The sequence below is a fragment of the Oncorhynchus tshawytscha genome, linkage group LG10 (assembly GCF_018296145.1).
Source record: "Oncorhynchus tshawytscha isolate Ot180627B linkage group LG10, Otsh_v2.0, whole genome shotgun sequence".
NCBI lineage: Eukaryota > Metazoa > Chordata > Actinopteri > Salmoniformes > Salmonidae > Oncorhynchus > Oncorhynchus tshawytscha.
Window position 1 is genome coordinate 25,754,366 of NC_056438.1, and position 27,023 is coordinate 25,781,388.

Sequence of the window (27,023 nt, forward strand, 5' to 3'; positions counted from 1 at the left end):
GAAGTTTTGGTTACAGATTCCCGTTGGAACGTTCCACAAATTATACCAACCCATCAAATGCATCCAATGACATTGATTTAGCTAAACACTGTTGTCCACAATATCTATTATTTTAGTGCTCTGCTCAGCCTAAAAACGAACCTAATAAACCAGACTCTAATACCAGGTCTTGGTATACACTATACAGTCTGCAACATAGCACTGCAAACAATTTATTAGGCAACCTAAAAACATGACTCTCCACGAGAGCAAGATTACATTTGAAGTTCTACATTATTATTATTATTATGGCCATCAAGCTTTTTTAATTAATGAAATGTTATGAAAACTGACTTCAGGTGATTGAGGGACCAAGTTCTGGATTAAACCTCATAGGAAGGCAGTTTTATCATATGTGGGTTTCATTCAGGTCTCTGTTTAACTAAATACTCTGTTTTTCTGGCAGAAGAGAGACCAGACTCTCACTCTGACAGCGGGGAGAGCCCTTCAGGGGAACCATATGCAGAGACGTCCAAACAAGCGAGACGACACCACTGTTCCCAGTGTGGAAAGAGTTTTACTCAGTTAAGGGGCCTGAAAATGCATAGGAGAATACACACAGGAGATACACCTTACCACTGTATCCACTGTGGAAAGAGTTTTAGGTGGTTAGGAAGCCTAAAGGACCATAAGAGAATACACACGGGAGAGAAGCCTCACCACTGCTCCGAGTGTGGAAAGCGTTTTACCCGATTACTACACCTGACATCACATCAAAGGACACACACAGGAGAAAAGCCTTTCCCATGTTCCCAGTGTGGAAAGGGTTTTACCCAGTTAGGGAGCCTGAAGGAGCATGAGAGAATACACACAGGAGAAAGCCCTTTCCCATGCTCCCAGTGTGGAAAGAGTTTTACCCGTTTAAGGAGCTTGAAGGGGCATGAGAGGACACACACGGGAGAAAGGCCTTTCCAATGTTCCCAGTGTGGAAAGGGTTTTAACCGGATAGGGAGTCTGAAGGAGCATGAGAGGACACACACAGGAGAAAAGCCTTTCAAATGTTCTCAGTGTGGAAATAGATTTACCCGGTTAGGGAACCTGAAAGGGCATGAAAGAATACATACAAAACCACAGGAGGAGGAGGAGGAGAAGAAATACCATTGCTCTCATTGTGGAAAGAAATTTTTCCGATCAGAGGACCTGAAAACACATGAGAGGATAGAGAGGCTGTGTTCTGACTTAAGTTTTTGACTGAGAATGTGTGTTTTTGTTCATGCCACATGAAATCAAATTGCAAATTCAAAAGCTTGCTAAAAAATAGGCCTACATTTGTTTTTCATTTTTAACCTTGAGGCATACAGGATGGTTCTCAATATGCTTACGTTCTCTTGAGTACTTTCTTGTGAGGATGAATGTGGAGAAGGCATAAAACATTTGATTTGAGAAGCAATCGCACTCCCCGCACTGTGTTACATCACGCTGCATCTCCCCATTCACTGAACCTTCTTCCAGCCAGGACAATGGAAACAATAGAGACGAAACAAGATAGACACAAAGCAAATCTTTTACTTCATAATTATCAGCTAGATATATGTGAATCGTAATCTAACTATCCATCTAGCTAGTAAACAGGCAAAAATGATCTAAAACTAATGTTATGCAAGGTAGATGTCAATTCTTCATGGTTTGCTAGCTAGCCAGTTAGTCCTATTGACTTACACTGAACCTTGCTTTTTCTAGGCAGGACAATGGCAAGAGACGAAACAAGATATACACCAAGCAAACGTTTTACTTCATAACTATCAACTAGCTATATGTGAATCGTAGTAATATAGCTAACCAGATAGTATAACAAGCAAAAATGACCTAAAACCAATGTGATCAAGGTAGATGTAAATTCTTTGTGGGTAGCTAGCTAACAATTCTTTGTGGCTATCTGGCTAGCTAACAGTAGTAGCTAGCAGGTTATCTCTATTGATTTACTATGGGCTTAGGACCTACTCACACTACAGTGGGTATTGTAGGCAGGTAACCATGCCTAAATTAACACTGTGTGTATTTATTAACGTAGCAAGATAAAATATTGCAGCCAGGCAACAAATGAGATGTGAATAGGCAGCATTTCATTCCAAAGTTGGAGTATATTCTCTCTTTCTTCAGCTCAAATAATGGTCTCCATTGAGTTCAAGAAAATTTGAGAAACATCTACGGTCTTCAGAAAGTATTCGCACCCTTTGACTTTTTCCACATTTTCTTGTTACAAAGTGAGTTTTAAGTGGATTTAGTTGTCATTATTTGTCAACAATCGACACAAAATAATCAGTCAAAGTGGAAGAAAATGTGTTACTTTTTATTAATGGAAAATAAGACACTAATATAGGTTGGTAGGCCTCCTTGCTCGCACACACTTTTTCAGTTCTGCCCACAAGTTTTCTATAGGATTGAGGTCAGGGCTTTGTGATGGCCACTCCAATACCTTGACTTCATTGTCCTTAAGCCATTTTGTCTTGAGATGTTGCTTCAATATATCCATATAATTGTCCTTCCTCATGATGCCATCTATTTTGTGAAGTGCACCAGTCCCTCCTGTAGCAAAGCACCCCCACAACATGATGCTGCCACCCCCGTGCTTCACGGTTGGGATGGTGAAGGTACCTGAGCCCCAAAACATCACTGCTCTAGAGGAGATCTGCATGGAGGAATGGGCCAAAATACCAGCAACAGTGTGTGAAAACCTTGTGAAGACTTACAGAAAAGGTTTGACCTCTGTCATTGCCAACAAAGGGTATATAACAAAGTATTGAGATAAACTTTTGTTATTGACCAAATACTTATTTTCCACCATCATTTGCAAATAAATTCATAAAAAATCCTACAATGTGATTTAAAAATATATATATATTCTCATTTTGTCTGTCATGGTTGAAGTGTACCTATGATGAAAATTACAGGCCTCTCTCATCTTTTTAAGTGGGAGAACTTGCACAATTGGTGGCTGACTAAATACTTTTTTTGCCCCATTGTATGTACAATGGGTCCCCTCTCTGTCTCTTCCACTCTCTTTCCCCACCCCATTCATTGTGTAATAAGCCGTCATATCGGGTTAGTCCATTAGGGACTTTTCATTGCATTTTGTTAGTTATCGATGTATAATCTATCCTGTGTGTGTGTGTGTTTATGTAATTCTGTGTGATGTTAGTAAATAAATCATTAAGCCAATTTGTGTATCGCTGAATCATCATTTAGACTATGGTTTGTGCAGATTTGAAGTCGACAACGTTCAGAATGAGACTATGAGGTAATAATAATAATGAATGGATGACTGGTATGATAATGATATATTCTTGAGTTAATTTGGGAAATGGTAACTCATTCAACTTTTTCCGTGGTGCCCCAAGATTGCTAATGAGTTCATTATTACACGATTAAAGAAGTGGCTGGAGAGGTGGCCTGGGAGGCAGCTGGAGCGGTGGCCTGAGAGGGTGGCTGGATAGCAGTGGGCACATTGGCCTGAGAGGTGACCTGGAAGGCAGCTGGCATGGCCAGTGTGTCAGGTAGACCAGGACGATTAGTGACAAGTGAGGGTGCAAAGTCACATTCCTGAAATATATCAGGGTTGTATGCCCAAATGCCGGTGCACCTGATGTCGTGGCACCTGGAAGTGCTGTTTTGTCAATGCCTGGAATGTCATATATGGTCATGGTCATTCCAGGGTTCATCCTCATCCAGGCATCACTGGCAGAGTTAACCATTTTCTTCAATGGCCCGTACACACTCCTGTCCAGGGACTGGAGCTTGTGTGAAAAGTGTAGGAGGAAAGAAAGCAAGACTATGCCAGAGCACCTACAGAAATCAATGGCCCTGATAGACCGGTGTGAGCTGTGGTTGTCAAGGAGAAGGACCACCTTCCTTTCCAGGCTGACCTTGGTATGTTTGGGGAAGTGTTCAAGGAAAATTAGGAAGTTATCCTCCTGCATCCAGCCACATCCATTTCCACTTCCAACACATCCAATTGGTCCATCCTGTACAAAATGGTTTCACAACCATTTCTATCAGATGTTTGTATTGTGGTTAATTCCTGTCTTGTCAACATTCCATATGTCAATGCCATTAAAGCTGTTTATTTACCACCTCACCCAGTTTGCTGAAAAACTCTGCTTCATTTGTTCTGTTGAAACGTGTGGCCCGTGACAGACGAGTTGCTTCAGCACTCCTAATGGCGAGAGTAGGGTGCCACTTTAGGTAAGACGAGAATCAGTCTACTCCCACCATAGAGCTCTCATCCCATGACTGAGGATGCTTGCGACCATATTTTTCAGCGAGTTGGTAGGCACATTTTCTGACCTGAACAATATAATAAAATATGTTAATTATTTCTCCCAATTAATACTTGACATTAATAATTTACATTTAGTACTCCCTCCCTTGACCTTAATTGCCACCATTGTTAACTGCTAACTTTGCTCTGACTTACTCCTCACTAATTCCTATCAAATGCTTATCTCACGAGGTGACAATCCATAATATAAATCAGCTGCTCTCGAGAGATACTCTGACAACTTCTGCTCATCCATGAAGACCCTGTTTCCACGACGGTAGCCAACATGAGGAAGCTCTCTCGACCCCTTCTCCTGTAGCTTCTTTCTCTCTTTGCAGAGTCACATGACATAAGCCAAACAACTTCGCAACCGATCTGATTACCTTCCCCCTACTCTGCTACATCATTTGATGCTCTTTTCAAAGTGTGGAGAGATACTCCCCTGTGTCTGTCTTGTCCATGATCTAGACATGCTGAATGTAAAAGAAAACGAAAAACATCCAGTTTTACTCAGGGTTACATTTTCTCACATTGTTACAATTAACCCTGACCCTTGCTGCCATTAGCTAGCTTCCATTTGAGCTAAATGTAAAAAGAAATTGCATAAAATATCTCTCCACAAATTGGTTATAAACCTGATATGAGTTTGGTGAATGGAACTACAATGCAGTTGATGTCATCACAAATACATATATGGTTAAAATAACGACTTTCTTACCTCAAAATCAGATATCTGTCAATAGGATCTGCAGAGTTTATTACAGGGACTTGCTTTTTCACAGGAGGGTCCAGGACTAAACTGAACATGTGCACAGTGAATCACATGATTCTACCTCACTCCTGATTGGAGGCTTTGCAAGTGTTACAACCATCACTGATCTCCCCCTGCACAATGAGTAACGATAAGTTGGCTGTATACATGGGAATGCCTTGCACCAATGTTCCCTCTAAAATCATTGTGTGCCCGCAGTAGCCCGAGACTGCCACGCAGCGCAGAAATATCAGCCCACAGAGAGAAGCACAAGATTGAATTTCACTCAAATTTCTAGAGCAGTGGTCACCACTACAGCCCGACATCGATGGAGCAGATCAAGTTCCTCGGTGTCCACATCACTAAGCAATTATCATGGACCACACACACCAATACAGTCGTGAAGAGGGCACTACAACGCCTCTTCCCCCTCAGGAGGCTGAAAAGATTCGGCATGGGCCCTCAGATCCTAAACATTTTATACAGCTGCACCATTGAGACAATCTTGACTGGCTGCATCACCACTTGGTAAGACCACTACTTGGCATCCGACCAGTAGGCGTTACAGAGGGTAGTACGTACGGCCCAGTACATCACTCGGGTTGAGCTCCATGCCATCCAGGACCTCTATACCAGGCGGTGTCAGAAGGCTGAAAGAATTGTCAGACTCCCAACCACCCAAGTCATAGACTGTTCTCTCTTCTACTGCACGGCAAGCGGTACAGATGCACCAAGTCTGGAACCAACAGGACCCTTAACAGCTTCTACCCCCCAAGCCATAAGACAAATAGTTAGTAAATAAGAATGATAAATAGTTAGTCCGGGTAGCTATTGGTTAACTATTTAACAACCTGCCTTGACCCTTTTCTGCACTCTTGACTCATCACATACGCTGCTGTTACTGTTTATTATCGATCCTGTTACCTAGCCACTTTATCCCTACCTATATGTACATATCTACCTCAATTACCTCGTACTCCTGCACATTGACTCAGTACTGGTACCCTCGTCGATCGCCAAACATTTCTGTAAAAAAACAAAACAATAAATCCTTGTGTTCCTATTGTAACGACCCTGTGTTTATAAGCTCGGAAATCGACTGCCACTTGAGCATGCTTTTGCGGCACAGTCGATAGCGCGCCGGACCTCGGGCTCGAAGGTCGAGGGTTCGAGACCTGCTCCCTGCCGTTTCATTACACTATCTTGTTTTATTTGTCTCAGGCTGTTGACAGTAGGTGCACCCGATTCAGCTGCCATGTGCGCCGGGTAGGCGAATTGTTGCCATTTTGAACCATTTCATCTTTCTGAAGGTACAAACTCTGCCTTCCCGGCGGGGCCCAGAGAGTAGATCACGTGCACTATGGTCATACCGCCGGCCAATTGGATGGCTCAGATGATCGTGTCTGCATTAAATTAGCAGGCGTTAAAGAAAGTTACAGCAACATTGATACTGTAAGATTCAAAAAGTATAGAACCATCACTAGAAAGAGACTTACAGTGAATACAGCAAAGAGCTGCTGTTGTTATGAGTTCATGTTTACGTTCTTACTCGGCACTGTCAACACTTTGCATTCAACACTTTTATCAACCATAAAATGCCCGTTCCAACTATTTCCACTCAGCACTACAAACAAGCTGTGCAGAAGTAATGAATGAGTAGGAAGTATATCTATAGACTTATGTTGTTATTGTTAGTGCCTTGGGTCTTTTTTAATATTTCACTTTCTCTGTTCACAGGAGAAACAACATGAATTTGTGCATGAGGCAGAAATAATGCGGTGCAATGAGAGTTTCCCCATCAGCTGGAAGACAGTGTTCCTTTTTGGTTAGTGTCAGTGGGGGACAGGGAGAGAGTGATGTTGAGAGGCGAACCCTCAGTCTGCTGCTCTTTCCCTCAGCTGAGACTGAGCGCTGAGCTGTAGTCACTGAACAGCATTCTCACTTAGGTGTTCTTTTTGTCCAGGTGGAAAGGACAGTGTGGAGTGCAGTAGAGATTGTGTCATCTGTGGATCTGTTGGGCAAATTGGGGTGGGTCCAGGGTGTCTTGCGTGATGGTGTTGATGTGAGCCATGACCAGCCTTTCAAAGAATTTCATGTCTTCAGATATGGGGCAATATTCATTTAGACAGGTTACCTTGGTGTTCTTTAGTTGAGGGACTATGGTGGTCTGCTTGAAACATGTAGATATTACAGACTGGCTCAGAGAGAGAGGTTGAAAATGTCAGTGAAAACACTTGCCAGCTAGTCAGCGCATGCTCCGAGTACACATCCTGGGAATCCTTCTGGCCCTGCGGCCTTGTGAATGTTAACCTGTTTAAAGGTCTTACTCACATCGACTATGGCGAGCGTGATCAGACAGTCGTCCGGAACAGCTGGTCCTCTCATGCTGGTTTTGCTAGCTTCGAAGCGAGCATAGAAGGCATTTAGCTTGTCTGGTAGGTTCACCTCACTCGACAGCTATCGGCTGGGTTTCCCTTTGTTATCCATGATAGTTTGCAAGCCCTGCCACTTCTGACGAGCGTCCGAGCCGGTGTAGTAGGATTTGAACTTGGTCCTTTATTGATGCTTTGCCTGTTTGCTGGATCGTCGGATTAGTGTCCCCCTCCTTTGATTTGTAAAAAAGTTTGAAATATCCAATAAATGTCGTTCCACTTCATGATTGTGTCCCACTTGTTGTTGATTCTTCACAAAAAAATACAGTTTTATATCTTTATGTTTGAAGCCTGAAATGTGGCAAAAGGTCGCAAAGTTCAAGGGGGCCGAATACTTTCGCAAGGCACTGTAACATGCTAAGTAGTTGCAAAGTGGCAAAAATGCTAAAGTTGTCCGTGATGAGATTTGAATACACAACCTTTGGGTTACTAGACATTTGTGTTATACACTTACCCATCCACCCTGACCAATCGCACTCCTGTCATTTTTTTTGCCTTAAATAACCTTATATCTTATGTAACCATACCAGTCGTAAAATATTATACTAATTTGAGTACCATGTGATCTCTAGTCTGAGACCAGTCTGGAAGAGATCAGGGAAGGTCATTATCAGGTCAACACCTGTATCCTCAGCACTGCAGAAGGAGAAAGAAACACTAAGCCTCCTTCAATGGTAAGAGAGGGACAACTTTTAGTACTGGGAAAACATGTGTCTTACTAGTGCTCATGGAGGTTGTGTATGAAGCGTAGTAACCCCAACATGTTCTCAGGGTAGGGCTTCTTTTTGTTATCAAGTTTCTGGATCAGTTCAGATGCCAGCAGCAAACACAAAACAAAATCTGTAAATTGCGTATCTCTCAGTATTAAAGCCTTCTACGCACTCTTCCAGGGGATATCCCACTCTATTGTGTCAGTGTTTCCATATACTGTACAGATTTAAATATATACTAGGTGGTTCGGGCCCTGAATGCTAATTGGCTGACAACTATGGTATATCAGACCGTATACCATGGGTATGACAAATAATTTCTTGTTACTGCTCTAATTACATTAGTAACCAGTTTATAATAGCAATAAGGCATCGCGCCTAAGAACAGCCTTTGGCCGTGGTAAATTGGCCATATAACACACCCCCTTGTGCATTATTTCTTAAATATACACTGAGTGTACACATTAGGAGCACCTGCCTAATATTGAGTTGCACCCCCTTTTGCCCCCAGAACTGCCTCAATTCGTAGGGTCATGGATTCGACAAGGTGTCGAAAGCGTTCCACAGGAACACTGGCCCATGTTGACTCCAATGCTTCCCACAGTAGTGTCAAGTTGGCTGAATAACCTTTAAGTGGTGAACCATTCTTGGAACACACAGGAAACTGTTGAGTGTAAAAAACCCAGCAGCGTTGCAGTTCTTGACACACTCAAACCGGGGTGCCTGGCACCTACTACCATACCCCGTTTTAAAGGCCCTTAAATCTTTTATCTTGCCCATTCACCCTCTGAATGGTACACATACACAATCCATGTCTTAATTGTCTCAAGGCTTAAAAATCCTTCTTTAAACTGTCTTCTCCCCTTCATCAACACTGATTGAAGGGGATTGACATCAATAAGGGATCATAGCTTTCACCTGGTCAGTCTGTCTTGGAAAGAGCAGGTGTTCCTAATGTTTTGTACACTCAGTGTACATGTTAAGGTAAATGATTAAAAAAATGACATCTGTCTCACCTTTGATCTCCACTGATAGAAGGCTCTCTCCATAGCACATTGCTCCAGAGCTTGTATGCTGCAGTTGCTTGACAGGTTCCCCTACTGACGTCAAATTCCATTGTTTCAGAACGCCAAACATCCAGAACTTTCAAAAAGTACTTCACAAACCGTTTGTTTAAAATTAATATTGTTACTTTTTTTTGCGATAATATGTTCATAAATAGAGTGAAAAAACAGTACTATGGTACCTAGTGAAGGGTTTCCTTCTCCATGACCCCTTGTTTCATATATATTTCCTTTAACACCCCTGATGAGTTTGTGGTTTGAACTCAAACAAATGCTTACACACCGAGACACACACACATTATAATAATGTTGCACCTATTATAAAGCATGTAAAGATATATATTCTATCAAATATTTAAATAAACCGTGTATTTTACGAAAGGATAAAAGGAACATTTTTTACATTTTTTATAGTGTTCTGAATATTTTTTCATGAACCGAAGAATGTGCTATAAAAAATTGTGTTACAGATAGGTTTAGTAACCCATAGATTGCGGACAAAATGTCCTAAATGTAGAATAAAGGTTGTTTTCTTTATATCATGGGAAAAAGTGTATGTTAAGCACTACTTTGGTTTTGGGGGATTTATTTTGTTCTGAAAGACAGTGAACACATGAGCAAAGCAAACTAGCAGTTTATTTACTATCTGTAAACTCAACCACAAAGTAATATCATGAAGGACAACTCTACAGATACAGACACCATGTACAACCAATTTGAAAGAAGAAGAAGATCACATGGGTCAAGTAACGTAAAAATGTAAGGACAAACACAAGGCATGTGAGTATGGCTAAATGCTAAATACATATTCTAGAATATAGGCAGATAGCAGACGGGGGGCCTCGAGCGCCAAGACCTATGATCTACACACACCGTATAAAGTGCAAAACTAATGAAGCCACTGATGATAAGTGAATACCAGAAAACCAATGGTGGTGATGAGATAAAGGCAAAAGTAAGCCTGGTCAATTTGTCGGCCCACTCTCTCCCAGTACCCAGGCCTTTTCTTGTCACATCTCGCGCTAGCAAAAAAACATTTATGCCGTATGTTCCGCACCTCTAGGATCCGCTGCAGTAGACGGGGATTGCTCAGCCAGTCTCCATTAAGGTCCTTGTTTGGAATGTCCTCAACCTTCACCAGGCTGATCTCAGCATCTCTCTGAGACTCTAGGAGGACAATGGGAGGTTTTGTAGCAAGTACTAGAAACATAAGGAAAGATCTTGAGCATCATGAACAATCCCCTTCCTCCCCTCCTAGAATCAACATGGCGTTTACCCAAGAATGAACACTCTTATGAGGATGACAAAACAACAAGAGATTTCACCTCTTTGGCATTCGGTCTCTTCCGGAGTCTCCTCACAGGTCTTAGAAGAGGTCTGGATGTCGTGATCAACCCTGCTGTCCATATCAATCAGGAAGCTCACCAGCATGGTCTCCAGGAGACTGAGGCCCGTGAGGGCAAAGATTACGATGCAGTAAAGAGCTGGAGATGGAGGACAAATGATGTGAAGATGAGATGAAGACTTCACATTGTACATTTCCTATCCTTAATAACAAAATTGCAGGTTTATTGTGGGCTTGTGTTTAACAGTGTTACATGATACTGTGCGCAGCGGGCTTATGTTATCATAAACTGATAGAGATGTGTTCCTATAATCTCGTAACTGCTTGACATGTTCTTTTTATCAACAAAATGTAAACTGTGGCCCCAGATGACCAGACTTGACCATTTACGGTACAAAATAACATGAAGTGCTAACAGCTTAGCCATGATCAAACAGTTCATTAGAAAACATTAGCCTTGCAAAACAGTTTTAGCTTAGCTAGGATCTATTGGTCACTGTCCACTGTTGTGCTATCACAGACTGGAACATGTTCCGGGATTCCTCCGATGGCATTGAGGAGTACACCACATCAGTCACTGGCTTTATCAATAAGTATATCAAGGATGTTGTCCCCACAGTGACTGTACTGACATACCCCAACCAGAAGCCATGGATTACAGGCAACATTCGCACTGAGCTAAAGGGTAGAGCTGCTGCTTTCAAGGTGCAGGACTCTAACCTGGAAGCTTATAAGAAATCCTGCTATGCCCTCCGACGAACCATAAAACAGGTAAAGCATCAATACAGGGCTAAGATTGAATCCTACTACACCGGCTCTGACACTCGTCTTATGTGGCAGGGCTTGCAAACTATTATAGACACAAAGGGAAGCACAGCCGTGAGCTGCCCAGTGACATGAGCCTACCAGACAAACTAAATCACTTCTATGCTCGCTTCGAGGCAAGCAACACTGAGGCATGCATGAGAGCATCAGCTGTTCTGGACGACTGTGTGATCACGTAGCCCACGTGAGTAAGACCTTTAAACAGGTCAACATTCACCAGGCCGCAGGGCGAGACGGATTACCAGGACGTATGCTCCGGGCATGTGCTGACCAACTGGCAAGAGTCTTCACTGACATTTTCAACATGTCCCTGATTGAGTCTGTAATACCAACATGTTTCAAGCAGACCACCATAGTCCCTGTGCCCAAGAACATGAAGGCAACCTGCTTAAATGATTACAGACCCGTAGCACTCATGTCCGTAGCCATGGAGTGCTTTGAAAGGCTGGTAATGGCTCACATCAACACCATTATCCCAGAAACCCTAGACCCACTCCAATTTGCATACCGCCCAAACAGATGACGCAATCTCTATTTCACTCCACACTGCCCTTTACCACCTGGACAAAAGGAACATCTATGTGCGAATGCTATTCATTGACTACAACTCAGTGTTCAACACCATAGTACCCTCAAAGCTCATCACTAAGCTAAGGATCCTGGGACTAAACACTTCCCTCTGCAACTGGATCCTGGACTTTCTGACTTTCCACCCACAGGTGGTGAGGGTAGGTAGCAACACATCTGCCGCGCTGATCCTCAACACTGGAACCCCCCAGGGGTGCGTGCTCAGTCCCCTCCTGTACTCCCTGTTCACCCACGACTGCATGGCCTGGCACGACTCCAACACCATCATTAAGTTTGGAGACCACACAACAGTGGTAGGCCTGATCACCGACAACAGCGAGACAGCCTATAGGGAGGAGGTCAGAGACCTGGCCGGGTGGTGCCAGAATAACAACCTATCCCTCAAAGTAACCAAGACTAAGGAGATGATTGTGGATTACAGGAAAAGGAGGACCGAGCACGCCCCCATTCTCATCGACGGGGCTGTAGTGGAGCAGGTTCCTTGGTGTCCACATCTCCAACAAACTAGAACGGTCCAACCACACCAAGACAGTCGTGAAGAGGGCACGACAAAACCTATTCCCCCTCAGGAAACTAAAAAGATTTGGCATTGGTCCTCAGATCCTCAAAAGGTTCTACAGCTGCAACATCAAAATCATCTTGACTGGTTGCATCACTGCCTGGTACAGCATTTGCTCAGCCTCCGACCGCAAGGCACTACAGAGGGTTGTGCGTACGGCCCAGTACATCACTGGGGCTAAGCTGCTTGCCATCCAGGACCTCTACACCAGGCGGTGTCAGAGGAAGACCCTAAAAATTGTCAAAGACCTCAGCCACCCCAGTCATAGACTGTTCTCTCTACTACCGCATGGCAAGTGGTACCGGAGTGCCAAGTCTAGGACAAAATGGCTTCTCAACAGTTTCTACCCTCAAGCCATAAGACTCCTGAACAGGTAATCAAATTGCTACCCGGACTATTTGCATTGTGTGCAAATTCATGTACATACTACCTCAATTGGCCGGACCAACCAGCGCCCCCGCACATTGGCTAACCGAGCTAGCTGCATTGTGTCCCGCCACCCACCACCCGCCAACCCCTCTTTTACGCTACTGCTACTCTCTGTTTATCATATATGCATAGTCACTTTAACCATATCTACGTGTACATACTACCTCAGTCAGCCCGACTAACCGGCGTCTGTATGTAGCCTTGCTACTGTTATAGCCTCGCTACTGTATATAGCCTCGCTACTGTATATAGCCTCGCTACTGTTATTTTTCACTGTCTTTTTACTGTGGTTTTTATTTCTTTACTTACCTATTGTTCACCTAATACCTGTAAGTAATCATTTCCCTGTAACGTCTACACCTGTTGTATTCGGCGCATGTGACAAATAAACTTTGATTTGGAGAGGTAGATGAATTGAGATTTGACATGGTACGATTGGTAGTTAATATTATTACCTATGAGTGGCAGGTCATCTGCTGTGGAAGGCAGGATGTCATTGAGAATCAGCAGTAAGACAGAGATGGACAAGAGTATGGTCACTTTGTAGCCCAGCTTTTCCCCCTTGGCCTCATCAATGAAAAAGGAGGCCAAGTCCAGGATGAGGAAAAACAAGAGTGGTAGTAGGAGGTTGATCACATATAAAAGGGGCCTTCTTCGTATGCTGATCTGTGAGGAAAATAGTAACTTACTTGATTTAACATTGTTTTTTGAGAATGATCAAATACCATGAGAGAACACATTCCTGTTCAAGTTCTTGCTCTCTCTGATTTGCATACCTTGTAGACCAGCTTGTCCCAAACAATGTTGTTGTCGTAGATTAGCTTTTCCATGGACAACCTAATGCCCAGGAAGTCCCATTCCCCCAATGTAACCATGACCTTCTCGGAAAATTGGCTCATGATAATGCTGTTGGAGAACGGCCCCAACTTTATACCTATCAGTAAAAAGATGAAAGAAAATCAATTATACCTCCTGCGTGTGTATGTGTGTGTGTGTACGTGTGTACGTGTGTACGTGTGTGTGTACGTGTGTGCGTGTGTGTGTGTGCGTACATGTGTGTGTGTGTGCACGTGTGTGTGTGTGTGTACCTTTTAGCATAAAGGAAATAAAGGTAATGCTGCAGTTCTGGGTGTCAAAGGGGAACTTAAAAAGATTCATCTTGCAGGTGGTGGTCAACCGACGGCTTTCTGTCACATAGGCCATGCCAGAGTGGGCCACCTCTGTGTAGGGGCTCAATGTGATACTGCCTGTATCAGAAATGCTGAGGGTGCAGACAACAGTGTATCAGTATTCAGCTACAGTTTAGAGTTGACTTATTTTAAAGAGACATACTGTCATTAAATAATGATTTCTTTGCTAACATTTCATCATGGAGCAACAGATTTAGTTTAAATTCACTTGGCATTAGATATCAGACTGCAGGTCAGGCCCATTGTGTTTTTCATTAAAAGCAAACAAGGCATCGCTCTCCCCTAGCTGAGTAAACTCTACTCTGTCCATATGCAGTATACATCTCTGTGGAGTTGAGTTGCGATGGGTGTCAGCGGAGTGTACCACCGGCTACATTGAGTGACTATCAGTCGATACCGCGGTCCTTTCTTTGTTTGCTGAAATCCATACTTTTTAATATAACTCATCAAATACAAATCATCTTTCTCCTTTCTGTTGCTCTAAGATGGCGACTCAGTGCAAATGCACATGTGCAAATCAATCAAATCTCAGCCTACAATTAAAGTTGAATGAAAAATGATGGATTTCAGCAAACAAAGAAAGGACCACAGTTACACAGGACAAACATCGGTACACAGTAAAGGTTTAACGATTGACATTTGTATAAGTATCGTCTGATAGCGACTCGATGTCGTCACAGGACACTCCAGATATGTGTGGACTGAAATGACTTTACTCAGCTACGCTCTCCTAGACAATGAGACATATTTGCCGTTTTTAAGACGTTTATGAAGAGAGCAGATTCCAGTAGGAAACACATCCGTTCTAATTGCTATGAGTGAAAACAGCCTTTTCATAGAAGTACCTGTAAATCTATGGTATATCTTGTCCCTGAAAATGTGCTAAACACACACAGAGAAATGGGGTTCTCACACCCAATGCTCATGCCCATTGTCAAGGATGTTTCGGATTTGCTATTGAACCTCTTGTCAAACACGCACTATTATTGACATTCACTAGAGTACTCTACACTTCGATTACTTTTGACATCATGGCATTGTAAGCGTGTGCAAATGATATCAATGATCTCAACATCCCTATGATGAATGGTACTCACTCCTCTAAGATCATTACATCTGGTATCCACAGCATGTCTCTGGGAACTGCTACGCTCTCAATCCCACACCAGTCATTGGGTTCCCACGATATCAGTTCATTCTCCCAGCCCTGTAAAAAAACATGGGAGTGAAGAGGCTCATGGGTGAATAAAACCACAATCTATTTTTGAGTCATTACAGACCAAGGTAAAAGCTAAACCTATGTGTTTTTATTAAAACATGATATAACACTGCAGTGAATAGATGGTGTTATTGGTCAAGAGTGCAATTGAGTCATGAGGAACCAATGACATTCATATCGATGATGAATGGTTCTTGTGTCTGATTAGGCAGGTTGAGTATTCAATATCTAACATGAGGAGAGCAAGAGGTCAAATGAGACGAAGACATTCACAGCCTTTTAGAGATGGATTGACGTTATATCAATATAATCTATAGTTACTGGGCAATTCCATGGTAAAGGAATTACGCTGAGGCTCATATTTTTTGCTTTAAAATCTATGCCAAACAAAAACCAATGATCGCAAAGTTAAACAAACCATACAACTCTATGTTAAAAGTAGTCCCTGTGTAATAATCGAATGTGTCATCCAGACAGACACTCAAAGTCGATCGCTGTCCATGGTACTGAAGTTGCAACATGTCTATGCAGCTGCATGCCTATCGAATCGATGATAGGCTTTCTATGGTGCCAGGGCTTTGCTTTAGCTAATGGATAAATGTTTATTAGTAGGTCTGTTTGGTCGCAATTTTCTCAGGTTAAGCCTAACATTTCAAGAAGCTATACACGGTGTCACAATGCTGCATTTTTAGACCGCTGGCTGTAATGTATTTAGACCGCTGGCTGTAATGGATTTAGACCGCTGGCTGTAATGGATTTAAACCGCTGGCTGTAATGGATTTAGACCGTTGGCTGTAATGGATTTAGACCGCTGGCTGTAATGGATTTAGACCGCTGGCTGTAATGGATTTAGACCGCTGGCTGTAATGGATTTAGACCGCTGGCTGTAATGGATTTAGACCGCTGTTTGTAATGGATTTAGACCGCTGTTTGTAATGGATTTAGACCGCTGTTTGTAATGGATTTAGACCGCTGGCTGTAATGGATTTAGACCACTGGCTGTAATGGATTTAGACCGCTGTTTGTAATGGATTTAGACCGCTGTTTGTAATGGATTTAGACCGCTGTTTGTAATGGATTTAGACCGCTGGCTGTAATGGATTTAGACCACTGGCTGTAATGGATTTAGACCGCTGGCTGTAATGGATTTAGACCGCTGTTTGTAATGGATTTAGACCGCTGTTTGTAATGGATTTAGACCGCTGTTTGTAATGGATTTAGACCGCTGGCTGTAATGGATTTAGACCACTGGCAATAATGGATTTACTTTTTGAGTAATTAAAGTTGGGAATTCAAACATTGCAGATTATTATTATTTTGTATCGAAAATTAATTTGACAATCAGCTACCAATGGATTTGGCAGCTGTCCTGTATAGGCTAACTGAACCTGCATTACATGAGCCGTCCTCGCGCTTTCTCCTAGCTTGGATAAAGAGTTGTTGTTTGTAAAAACCAGTCTATTAATGCCAAATAACACAGTCAGTCCACCCTCAAAACACTAGCTTACTAGAGATTGTTTCATTATGCAGTATACTATCAATAGCTACAGTATATACTGTCTTTAGCTGCAATTTAGGTGCTATTATACATTTTTTTCAGAAATCCTCCTTTTTATGTGTGCAAATTTGTGTCCACGGCTTGTAGGGTCTAGGTTGCGGGTCAACCTGTTTTCTATACTGTGTATTTCCAACCCATACAGTCTTTCCTGGGACATATTCCATTGTATGTCCATTGCACTGCAAACAATTGAAATATAGTCTTGATTCTTGGATGATGCATGCCAAGATATAGCAGAGACAAGAGACTGTTAATATTGCAACCACACAACTCAAACACCTGTTCAAAAAAGAAAACATGATTAACTGTACTGTACTTACCATTGAGATCATCACATGGGAGGTGAAGGTTTGGGACTTCTCATTCTGCAAACAATCAGAAATGAAAGGATGTCACAGACAACAACACAGGATGGAGTGTGTGGTAGTGCATGCAGTGCATATTGTGTATTTACTTACACAGGTATCATTCAGTGCACTGTATTACAAAGTACTAGTCACTTTAACATACCTGTTAAATGTAACTAAATGTAATCCATGGAATCCCCAAAAGTAATTATTTATCATGAGAGAGCTATAAACAATAACTAGTAATGCTGCATACTCGAAGAAAGGTTACAATCTCACCTTTCTGGTAAAAATAGTTATACATTGCTGAGGTGTAGCCACTTTTGAGGACACAAGCTCAAGTACACAGTACAAATATGATACAAATTTTAAATATTTTATATGATGTATTTCCTATTCAACAAAACTGTATGAATAAGGCTCAAAATGACATATGCTTTCTAAAGATAGTGTGATAAAATTATAAAAGGGCTAACTATAAGATTTCACCTTCCTTATAACTGTAAAATACATATTTGTATGTTTTAGTGTTAGAGAAAATGTGCATATTTTCAAAAGGTCTCTTGATCAAAACTTTTGCCCCCATCGCTGTGAATGTCGCACAGAGCTCTATCTTGGCTTCCTGAACTCATTAGGAACTCGCCTTTCGTCTCAAATATATTGTCCATGACAAGCAGAACGTTTTTTTTTGTTTAAAATCTGTGAATTGTTTGAAATGAATGACTATAACCACACTTCTGCTGAGCTACGATGTAAGGATTGCAGGCATGTGCTTTGTCAGTGGCTGTGACACGAGGTTCGGCTCGGAGTTGACGGACAGTCGGAAGAGCGAATGAAATGGTAGGAGATGTTTATTAACATACAGGACAAAGGGTGCATGAATGTATCAGTCAGTGGTCAATCCACAAGGAATATGAAACAACAGACAGTATTGAAAGTTAGATCTGAATCTGTAAACTGCAGGGAGCTAAAAACACTTACCACATCCAAAATACCATATAGATAAGTGTCCACCATAACCGGCGTAGGTGTTGTCCAGTTCCACACCGGCCGCACATTTGATAAACTCTCACTTTTCTGTGACAGACCCAGGTGATCTAGAAGACGATGATAGGAACAATTGCTCATACTTGAGACGCCACCTGCTAAGGAGATGAGGTCCCATATTAGACATTATGCTGGGTACCATAATAATGGCAAACAGGACCGGTTAACTTCCTCTCATCAACCAAGTGTACACTGTGCAACTCACGACTGTGCAAGGCATTAGCTCCGGGAGCGAATGTCTACAGGTCTTAAACAAGGTTACTCATCATGCGGAAAATGGCTAATTGAACCACCTTGAGAACTCACCCATCAGAGCCAGTGAATACAGAAGCCACAGAGCGATCATCATTGCTGTGTGTGCAGGCTCACAGAGTGGGGTCCAAGTGGCAGGGCTGCGTTTTTTATGTGTGTGAGTGTATTGCTAGTGCGCATGACTCAGTCAACACCATCATTTTTCATTACTTTTGTCAGGGGAACAGAGTAATAAAAAATATCCATTCTGGTTCAAATGCGTAGTTCCGCCTATTGCCTAGGGTAAAGCTCCAGTACTGAACGACAAAGATTGGATTCACTGAGGGTCTGCTCCTAATCTAGAGCTGAGAGGAGCAGCTTGTGATCAGTAGCCTCATCTCACCTCATGTTCAACACCACTGCGTTTGTGGTTTGATATAAGAGAGAAGAATATGTGCGTTAGAAAAGAGAAGTTTTTTTTTTCTTGTGTTACAGAGAAGTTTAACTAACCCATAGATTGCAGACAAAATGTCATAAATGTATAATAAAGGTTGTTTTCTTTATATCACAGGGGAAAAAGTGTATGTTAAGCACTACTTGGGTCAAATCATCTGCCCACTCTCTCCCATTACCCAGGCTTCTTCTTGTCACATCGGCCAATTTCCAACCTTCCATTCTTCAGCCAAATTGGTTTTCAAACAGCAAAATCATTTTTTAAGTTAAAAAGGAAATCCAATCTGGTTTTCGTGCCCGCCACGGCACAGAGACAGCCTTAGTTAAAGTGGTAAATGGTCTTAGAGCCAACACAGATGCTAAACAGCTCTCTGTCCTTGGATTTATTAAGTGCTGCATTCGACACTATTGACCAAGATGTCCTTCTGGACAGACTGGAGAGGTGTGTTGGCCTCTTTGGTCCAGTTCTAAATTGGTTTAGGACCTATTTAACCGGTCAAGAGTTTTTTGTCACTCTTGTTGAACATAACTCAGAGAAAATAGATATCACATGTGCCTTATCCACAAGGTTCGATTTTGGGTCCGGTTTATATGCTGTATATTACACCTGGGCAGCGTTATCAGAAAGCACAGCGTTGATTTGTACTGCTATGCAGAAGATTCACAACTTTACATTTCCATGTCACCAGATGATTTTAGCTCCACACAAATTATTAGACTGTATTAGTCAGTGATTTAAAATACTTGGATGGCTCACAACTTCCTCCAGCTAAATTAATACAAGGTCATTATTATTGGAGCCAAAGCACAGAGAGAGAATCTGGCAGCACGTTTTAATTCACGGGCAAAAAAAGATTAAACACCAGGTAAAAAGCCTAGGTGTCAATTTAGATTCCGAACTCAATTTCAAATCACACATTGGGAATGAGACCAAAATAGCTTTTTACCACCTGAGGAACATTGCCAAGGTGCGGCCATTTCTCTCTCAGGCTGATACAGAGAGACTCCTCCATGCTTTTACTACAAGCAGACTTGACTACTGCAATGCTCTCCTGTCTGGTCTACCCAAGAAAGCCATTGGTCAACTGTAAAACATACAGAAAGCCGCAGCACGGGTGTTGACCAAAACCAGACGGAAAGCACACATTACACTGGTTTTAAAGTCTCTGCACTGTCTGCCTGTGAGTTTTAGAATTAGTTTGACGATTATTCTATTGGTTTTTAAATCAATCCACGATTGTGCACCCCAATACATAAGACATGCTTTTGAGTTATGTCCCACGTAGGTCCTCTGGCACAGGCCTTTTAGCTATCCCAAAGCCTAGTGGAGATGCAGCCTGTAGTTACTATGCCCCCAGCCTCTGGAATAGCCTGCCAGTGAACCTGAGGGGGGCTGAAACTGTGCACACATTTTAACAAAGATCTTAAAATGCATCTTTTTAACTTTGTTTTTCCTTAAGGTACTTTTTCAGTCATTATGTTTTTATTGTTATTCTTTTGTTTTTATAATCCTCATGTTTCTGTTTTTTTATTAATTAATTAATATTTATGTTTTTCCTTGTTTATTTTATTTTATTTTTTATTTCACCTTTATTTAACCAGGTAGGCCAGTTGAGAACAAGTTCTCATTTGCAACTGCGACCTGGCCAAGATAAAGCGTAGCAATTCGATACATACAACAACACAGAGTTACACATGGAATAAACACAACATACAGTCAATAATACAGTAGAACAAAATAAAACAAAACGTCTATATACAGTGAGTGCAAATGAGGTAAGTTAAGGAACTAAATAGGCCATGGTGGCGAAGTAATTACAATATAGCAATTAAACACTGGAATGGTAGATCGGCAAAAGATGAATGTGCAAGTAGAGATACTGGGCTGCAAAGGAGCAAAATAAATAAATACATACCAGGATGAGGTAGGTAGATAGATGGGCTGTTTACAGATGGGCTATGTACAGGTGCAGTGATCTGTGAGCTGCTCTGACAGCTGGTGCTTAAAGCTAGTGAGGGAGATGTGAGTCTCCAGCTTCAGAGATTTTTGCAATTCGTTCCAGTCATGGGCAGCAGAGAACTGGAAGGAAAGATGACCAAAAGGAGGAATTGGCTTTGGGGGTGACCAGTGAGATATACCTGCTGGAGCGCGTGCTACGAGTGGGTGCTGCTACGGTGACCAGTGAGCTGAGATAAGGCGGGGCTTTACCGAGCAGAGACTTGGAGATAACCTGTAGCCAGTGGGTTTTGCGGCGAGTATGAAGCGAGGGCCAACCAACGAGAGCGTACAGGTCGCAATGGTGAGTAGTGTATGGGGCGTTGCATTCATGTCTGAAATGTTCTATATAAATGCAGCTTTGATTTGATCTCACGTTGGCAAAGAACCATTTCTGCCGTACTGTACATCCAGGATCCGCTGCAGCAGGTGGGGGTTTCTTTCAACGTCCTTCTTGTTTGGAATGTCCTCAACCTTCACTAGACTGATCTCAGCATCTCTCTCAGGTACTAGAAATGAAATGGGAGGTTTTGTAGAAAGTATTGCAAACACAAGGAATTTTTTTGTTGACAAGACAAAAAAAAAAATTCCACAAACCAACAGACATTACACAAATATACATTTATTCCCCCACACTCTCCCCTTCCCACCCACAGGACCTGCTTAATTACATATAAAGTAATCATTTTATACTGCTGTCGTGTCTTTACTATCATTAAACTGAAGACTTCATTTTAATCAAAGATTCTCTGTGATTAGTTACTCGATTAAACTGAATAATCATGTAACTGTAAATAACTAGGATGTTGGGGCACCAAGGAAAGTATTCAGATTACAAAGTTATAATTTCCCAATATAACCTTTCAGATATTTTCATATCTGATCAATATTCTTCTGATTAATGATTTATTTATTTTACCTCACGTTAGTCTCATTCCAAACGTCGTAAATTGTTGGTTGCACGAACCCAGTCTTCAGTATGAGTCATTCATACATCAATTGTCTTAAATCATTTATTTATTACTAACTAAGTAATTCACGGAAATGCATAAACAAACAAACAAACTTGGTAAATGTGGTTACATGAAATGATAGGAGAATGTACCCTGGTGGGCTGAACCGGCATGGCGGCTTGTTAGAAAAAGGGGAAATGGGGGGGTCTACCAAGAAGTCACTACAGAGTTAATTATAACAATTAAAATGCTAAACCTTTACACATGAACGCTCACTCATTCGGGAACAATTGCAATCAATATATATATTTACACTCAGTGTGTCGTCTTGGTCGCTGGTGAAAAGTATTTCTTTTGTAGAATTGTCCATCTCTCTCCCTCTCTCTCTCTCGGTCTTGGTTAGAAGGGATAGTTCAAAGTAACATTCGTTATAGAATGGATGTTTCGGCGGTTGTCGTTCTTCGCGTTCAATGATACCGAATTCCTAGCTGCAGACTAGTAATTAGTATCAAAGACTTGTTCTTATTCTGTCGGTATCGATAGTCTAAGAGTTTAACCACGTGGTATGGTTAAAAAGATTCAGCAATGGTCTACACCTTTAGCCATCTCGTAATTGAGATAAGCTTGGTCTCCAACCTTTGTCCTCCCCTAATGGAGAAAAACATGTTCTGCTGATCGAAAACCCGAGTGGGGGTTTTATTCGGAAGGGACGAAGAGGGCTGTCCCAGGATGTCTGACCCTAACTGGGCTCAGGGGCGGTCCTCTGATTTAGTTCAAATCAAAAGGGAATGGTATTTTTCTTCATTAAACAGTCCACAATCATATTACACAATTATACAAACAGTATCATACTCACTCATTCATCTTATACAACAATTGGATGTAAACCTCATATGAGGCTATTATATAAACAACGTTATGGTAATGTGGCCACACCATCTCTCTTGAGCTTCCCAAGTTGTGACAAACGGACCAGTTCGTAGCTGGATTCTTCACCAATCTTTTACACTTTCTCTGGAACATGAAATTTGTTCATACCTTAAGTTCTGTGAGGTGGAAGGATTTCCTTTGTCTCCATGAAAAACTACTCTCTATAACTGTGTGTCCATGAGGTCTTCTCAGGAATTTACGACCTCTGACCATGGCAGCCTAGTTGAAGGAGGCAAGGGGGGGAGGCAGGGAGAGGGGGATGGGGTTACTATACTCAAAGAGGCCAACGTCATGACACTGCTAAGAGTTGTAGTCCATATATCGGTATTTCTATATATAACGGGGACAATGTGTGACATTGGGAACAACTTTTGAAAATGGTTTGAAACAAAAATGATTTACATGCAGTTCCACATGTTTTTAGAGGAATAAAAGTGAATATATGCAAATTGGTCCATAACTTCAGCTATACAATAACATCGGTTTAAGACTATACATCCGTTAAGCAGGGCTCATACATATATTGACAGGTCAGATTCAAGAACTTTCAGGGACTTTTTCATGCACTTAAGAATAAGGAATAAGGGGGATTGTATATGTTGTACAGTGCGTGAGTGCATAGTTTGATGGTTAGCTGTGCATTGCATGACGTGCTATTTTCTACCAGGTACATTGTTAAACATATTATATTGTGTATTGTACTTCTTGTATTATTTTGGTAACTACTGTACATTGTCCCAGTGAACAAACACCAAATCAGCATGTGTGAGTTCAGAGTTTGATGGTGAGCCGTGGATTGCATGACGTGCAATTTTGTGCTGTTTCTATCAGAGTAAATCTCCATGACTGTCACGACTTCTACCGAAGTCGGTTCCTCTCCTTGTTCGGGCGGTGTTCGGCGGTTGACGGTCTTCTAGCCATCGCCGATCCATTTTTCCTTTTCCATTTGTTTTGTCTCATTTTCCCACACACCTGGTTCTCATTTCCCTCATTGTGTGTTGTGTATTTAACCCTCTGTTTCCCCCATGTCTTTGTGTGGTATTGTTTATCCGTTTTATGTATGCGCACGTTAGGCTGGTTGCCCTGGGTTGTGTTAGTTTCTGCTGTGTGCTTTTGGTTCGCCAAATAAAAGGCTCCGTTTTACTGCCAAATATCTGCTCTCCTGCGCCTGACTTCCTACAGTCCTTCATGCATACCTTGACAATGACTGGTGCTACAAATTGGAGTTTGTGTCGATGATTGTACACAACGCAAGAAGAGTACTGTTACACAAGCCTCTTGTATTGTTTAAACTTGCAGGTGTAACATGGCAAAACAAAAATATTTGTCATGTTATTTCATTACCAGATGATATTGTGAATAAACCCACCAGGCTATGTAATTTGTGATTATATCCAGAATAATTAATAGGAATAACATTGGGTGTTGCGCGATTAGTCTATCCTACACACATTGTTGGGGTATGTTTCCTTGTTCCTTGTCAATCATTGGCTCATTGGTGAAATTAGCGTTATGACAATATATTTAATTAAATCATTCAAAAACCTTTATTAATGCAATTGCAGACAGAAGTTGACAACATGAACATAATGCATGTTTCCGAGTAAGTTCTGCATCAAAGAAAAGGTCCCAAGTTATTTTATTAAACCTGAAGTCCAGCCTTAGTGATGTCATTATCTTCTACTTTTGAGACCAAAACCATGCCTACTCAACACTAAAACTCTTGTTTATATAGCTATCTAAAAGCTTAGCAGTAAATGTCCAAGTTGATTTATAGTGGAATGTCTGACTAATCTCTTACACTCCCCTGCAGAGTTCTGTCTTCACAGTCACACATTTCTCAGACAGTCTCTTCATAATAGGCAGAGAGACTAGAAAAGTACTGTGGAACAATATTAAACCTCATAATGTATACGTATTGTTAATCTGTAGTCTAGGACCCTATAAATGTCAGTAAAGGTCATATAACCCCTCCCCTTCTATTCATACAACATAAGCATAATAAATTATTATAATACATCAAACATTTGGTACAGCCCCTATCATGACCCCTAGGTGAACCCCTTCCAGAATGCAGGTAGGCTACAACTGTCAACAATGTCAGAGAGAGTATGAATTCCTCTCTCACTCCAAACTTGAAAAGATATTGGTTGGCCACCCATAAGGAGACTGTAATTATGAAACAATGGCATATGGGGGTGAATGGTGATGATTAATAATATATTTGCAATGGTTCCCCATTGAACACCATATTGCATGCATTTGCATGATGATAGGGCCAAAGGTAAGTTTGGCTTTTTTGATAGAGATGTTTGAATATACCAGATCTTGGAGCCTGTACAGTTTTGCTAAACTCTCCTAGAGGGGCAGCCAGGTCACTGAGACATTGGAGTTCAACCACACACATAGTGGGCACAAAATAAAGGTCCATAAATATAATTTAATATTGGAGAGGTTTTGGCCTCCAGAACACTTCTGTCTTTGTAAAGTGGACATTTCCCCTCCATATAAATTTGGAAATCAAAGTGTGCAGTTTCTTCCAATATCCCAGCGGCGGTGAAAGTGGAATCATAGAGCTGTAAAAGTTTATCCGAGGAAGTATATTATTTTAATTTGTGCATTGAGACTATCTTTGTAGGTCTGATTCTACTTGTTTATAAACACAATTAAAATTGGTAGTGGTGGTGATCTGTAAGGACGGATGGATGTCAATACCTAGATATTTGAAATGGCTTACCATTGGGATGTCAGGGGACAGGGAGCTATTTCTCATCATCTCATCTTTATAGAGCAGTAGTACTGGGGATTTGTGTTGCAGGAATTTAATTCCTCTGTTTTAATACCCAATTAAAATTAAACACTCTGTCAATTCATAAGAATTTGTATGACCCTTATTTTATAGAAATGGACAGAGCCTGGTCTTAAAGTCAAATAGCAGCCTTTATTCACTAGAGTACTGAACACGATACAGGTTACCACAGGTTATAAACTGAAAATGACGTCATTAGTTCCAGTACCAACCCGTCTCTTCTCCCACCCTGGTACAAAGACAGTATCTCAAGCCTTCCCACATCGTCTCCCTACCAATTTAATATAATTTATGGCTGAGCCAAGGTCTTCCGGTGTAGATAAGCATTCTAGCCAGTCTGAGTCTCATTTCTACCAAGGAACAGACAGTCATTGTTCTAATCCTTGATTATATTTACACACATTATATTCAGTACTAGGATTAAGAAAGAAAATTCATACATATACAGTAACATAACAGTATTCTGATTAGTACATATACAGTAACATAATAGTATTCTGATTAGTACATATACAGTAACATAATAGTATTCTGATTAGTACATCCTGATTGAAATGTATACATAATTAGTCATTATAGATAAAAATTCCCTTAAAAATTTGGCCCAATTAATTTTGCAACCTGAGATTGAACTGAAGTTTTTAAAGATATTGAGAAGGACAGGTAGAGAACGAGGAGCATCTCTAACATATAATAAAATATAATCCGCATAAAGGGAGATATAGTGGTCAGAGTTGTGAGCAGTGATAGGAACATGCGTGGACTGACAGACTGCCTGAGCCAGGGGTTCCAGTGATAAATCAAAGAACAAACTGCTGAGAGGACATCCTTGCCTTGTACCTCTGGCAATGGACAATTGTTTAGAACATATACCGAGTGTACAAAATATTAGGAGCACCTTCCTAATATTGAGTTGCACCTCCGAATATCTGGACCCCATAAATTGTTGAAAGCGTTCCACAGGGATGCTGACACATGTTGAAGCCAATGCTTCCCACAGTTCTGTGAAGTTGGCTGGATGTCCTTTGGTGGTGGACCATTCTTCATATTCACAGGAAACTGTAGAGCGTGAAGAATCCAGCAGCGTTGCAGTTCTTAACACACCCAAACCGATACGCCTGTCACCTACTACCATACCCCGTTCAAAGGCACAAATATTTTGTCTTGCCCAATCACCCTATGAATTGTACACATACACAATCCATGTCTCAACCGTCTCAAGGCAAAAAAAATCATTCTATAACCGATCTCCTCCTCTTCATCTACATTGATTGAAGTGGATTCAACAGC

The 27,023-nt window shown here is 41.5% G+C and overlaps 2 protein-coding genes across 2 annotated transcripts in view; one reads left to right on the forward strand and one right to left on the reverse strand.

Annotated features, from left to right (window-relative positions):
* Positions 1–2,470, forward strand: part of LOC112261008 (zinc finger protein 436) — a 41,000-nt gene extending 38,530 nt beyond the window's left edge. Inside the window, exon 4 of the mRNA XM_042329569.1 lies at positions 446–2,470. Within this exon, the coding sequence (XP_042185503.1) occupies positions 446–1,230 (785 nt within the window). The 3' untranslated portion in view covers positions 1,231–2,470. The remainder of the gene's footprint in view (positions 1–445) is intronic.
* A 926-nt stretch (positions 2,471–3,396) lies between these two features.
* On the reverse strand, positions 3,397–22,167 carry LOC112261009 (5-hydroxytryptamine receptor 3A-like). Its single transcript, XM_024436372.1, has 9 exons — positions 22,147–22,167; positions 17,288–17,332; positions 15,288–15,397; positions 14,071–14,261; positions 13,777–13,934; positions 13,456–13,666; positions 10,580–10,738; positions 10,312–10,421; positions 3,397–3,579 (listed from the first exon to the last, which is right to left on the reverse strand). Exons 1-9 carry the CDS (start codon positions 22,165–22,167, stop codon positions 3,397–3,399), a joined length of 1,188 nt encoding a protein of 395 aa, XP_024292140.1.
* Between the last annotated feature and the right edge of the window lie 4,856 nt (positions 22,168–27,023).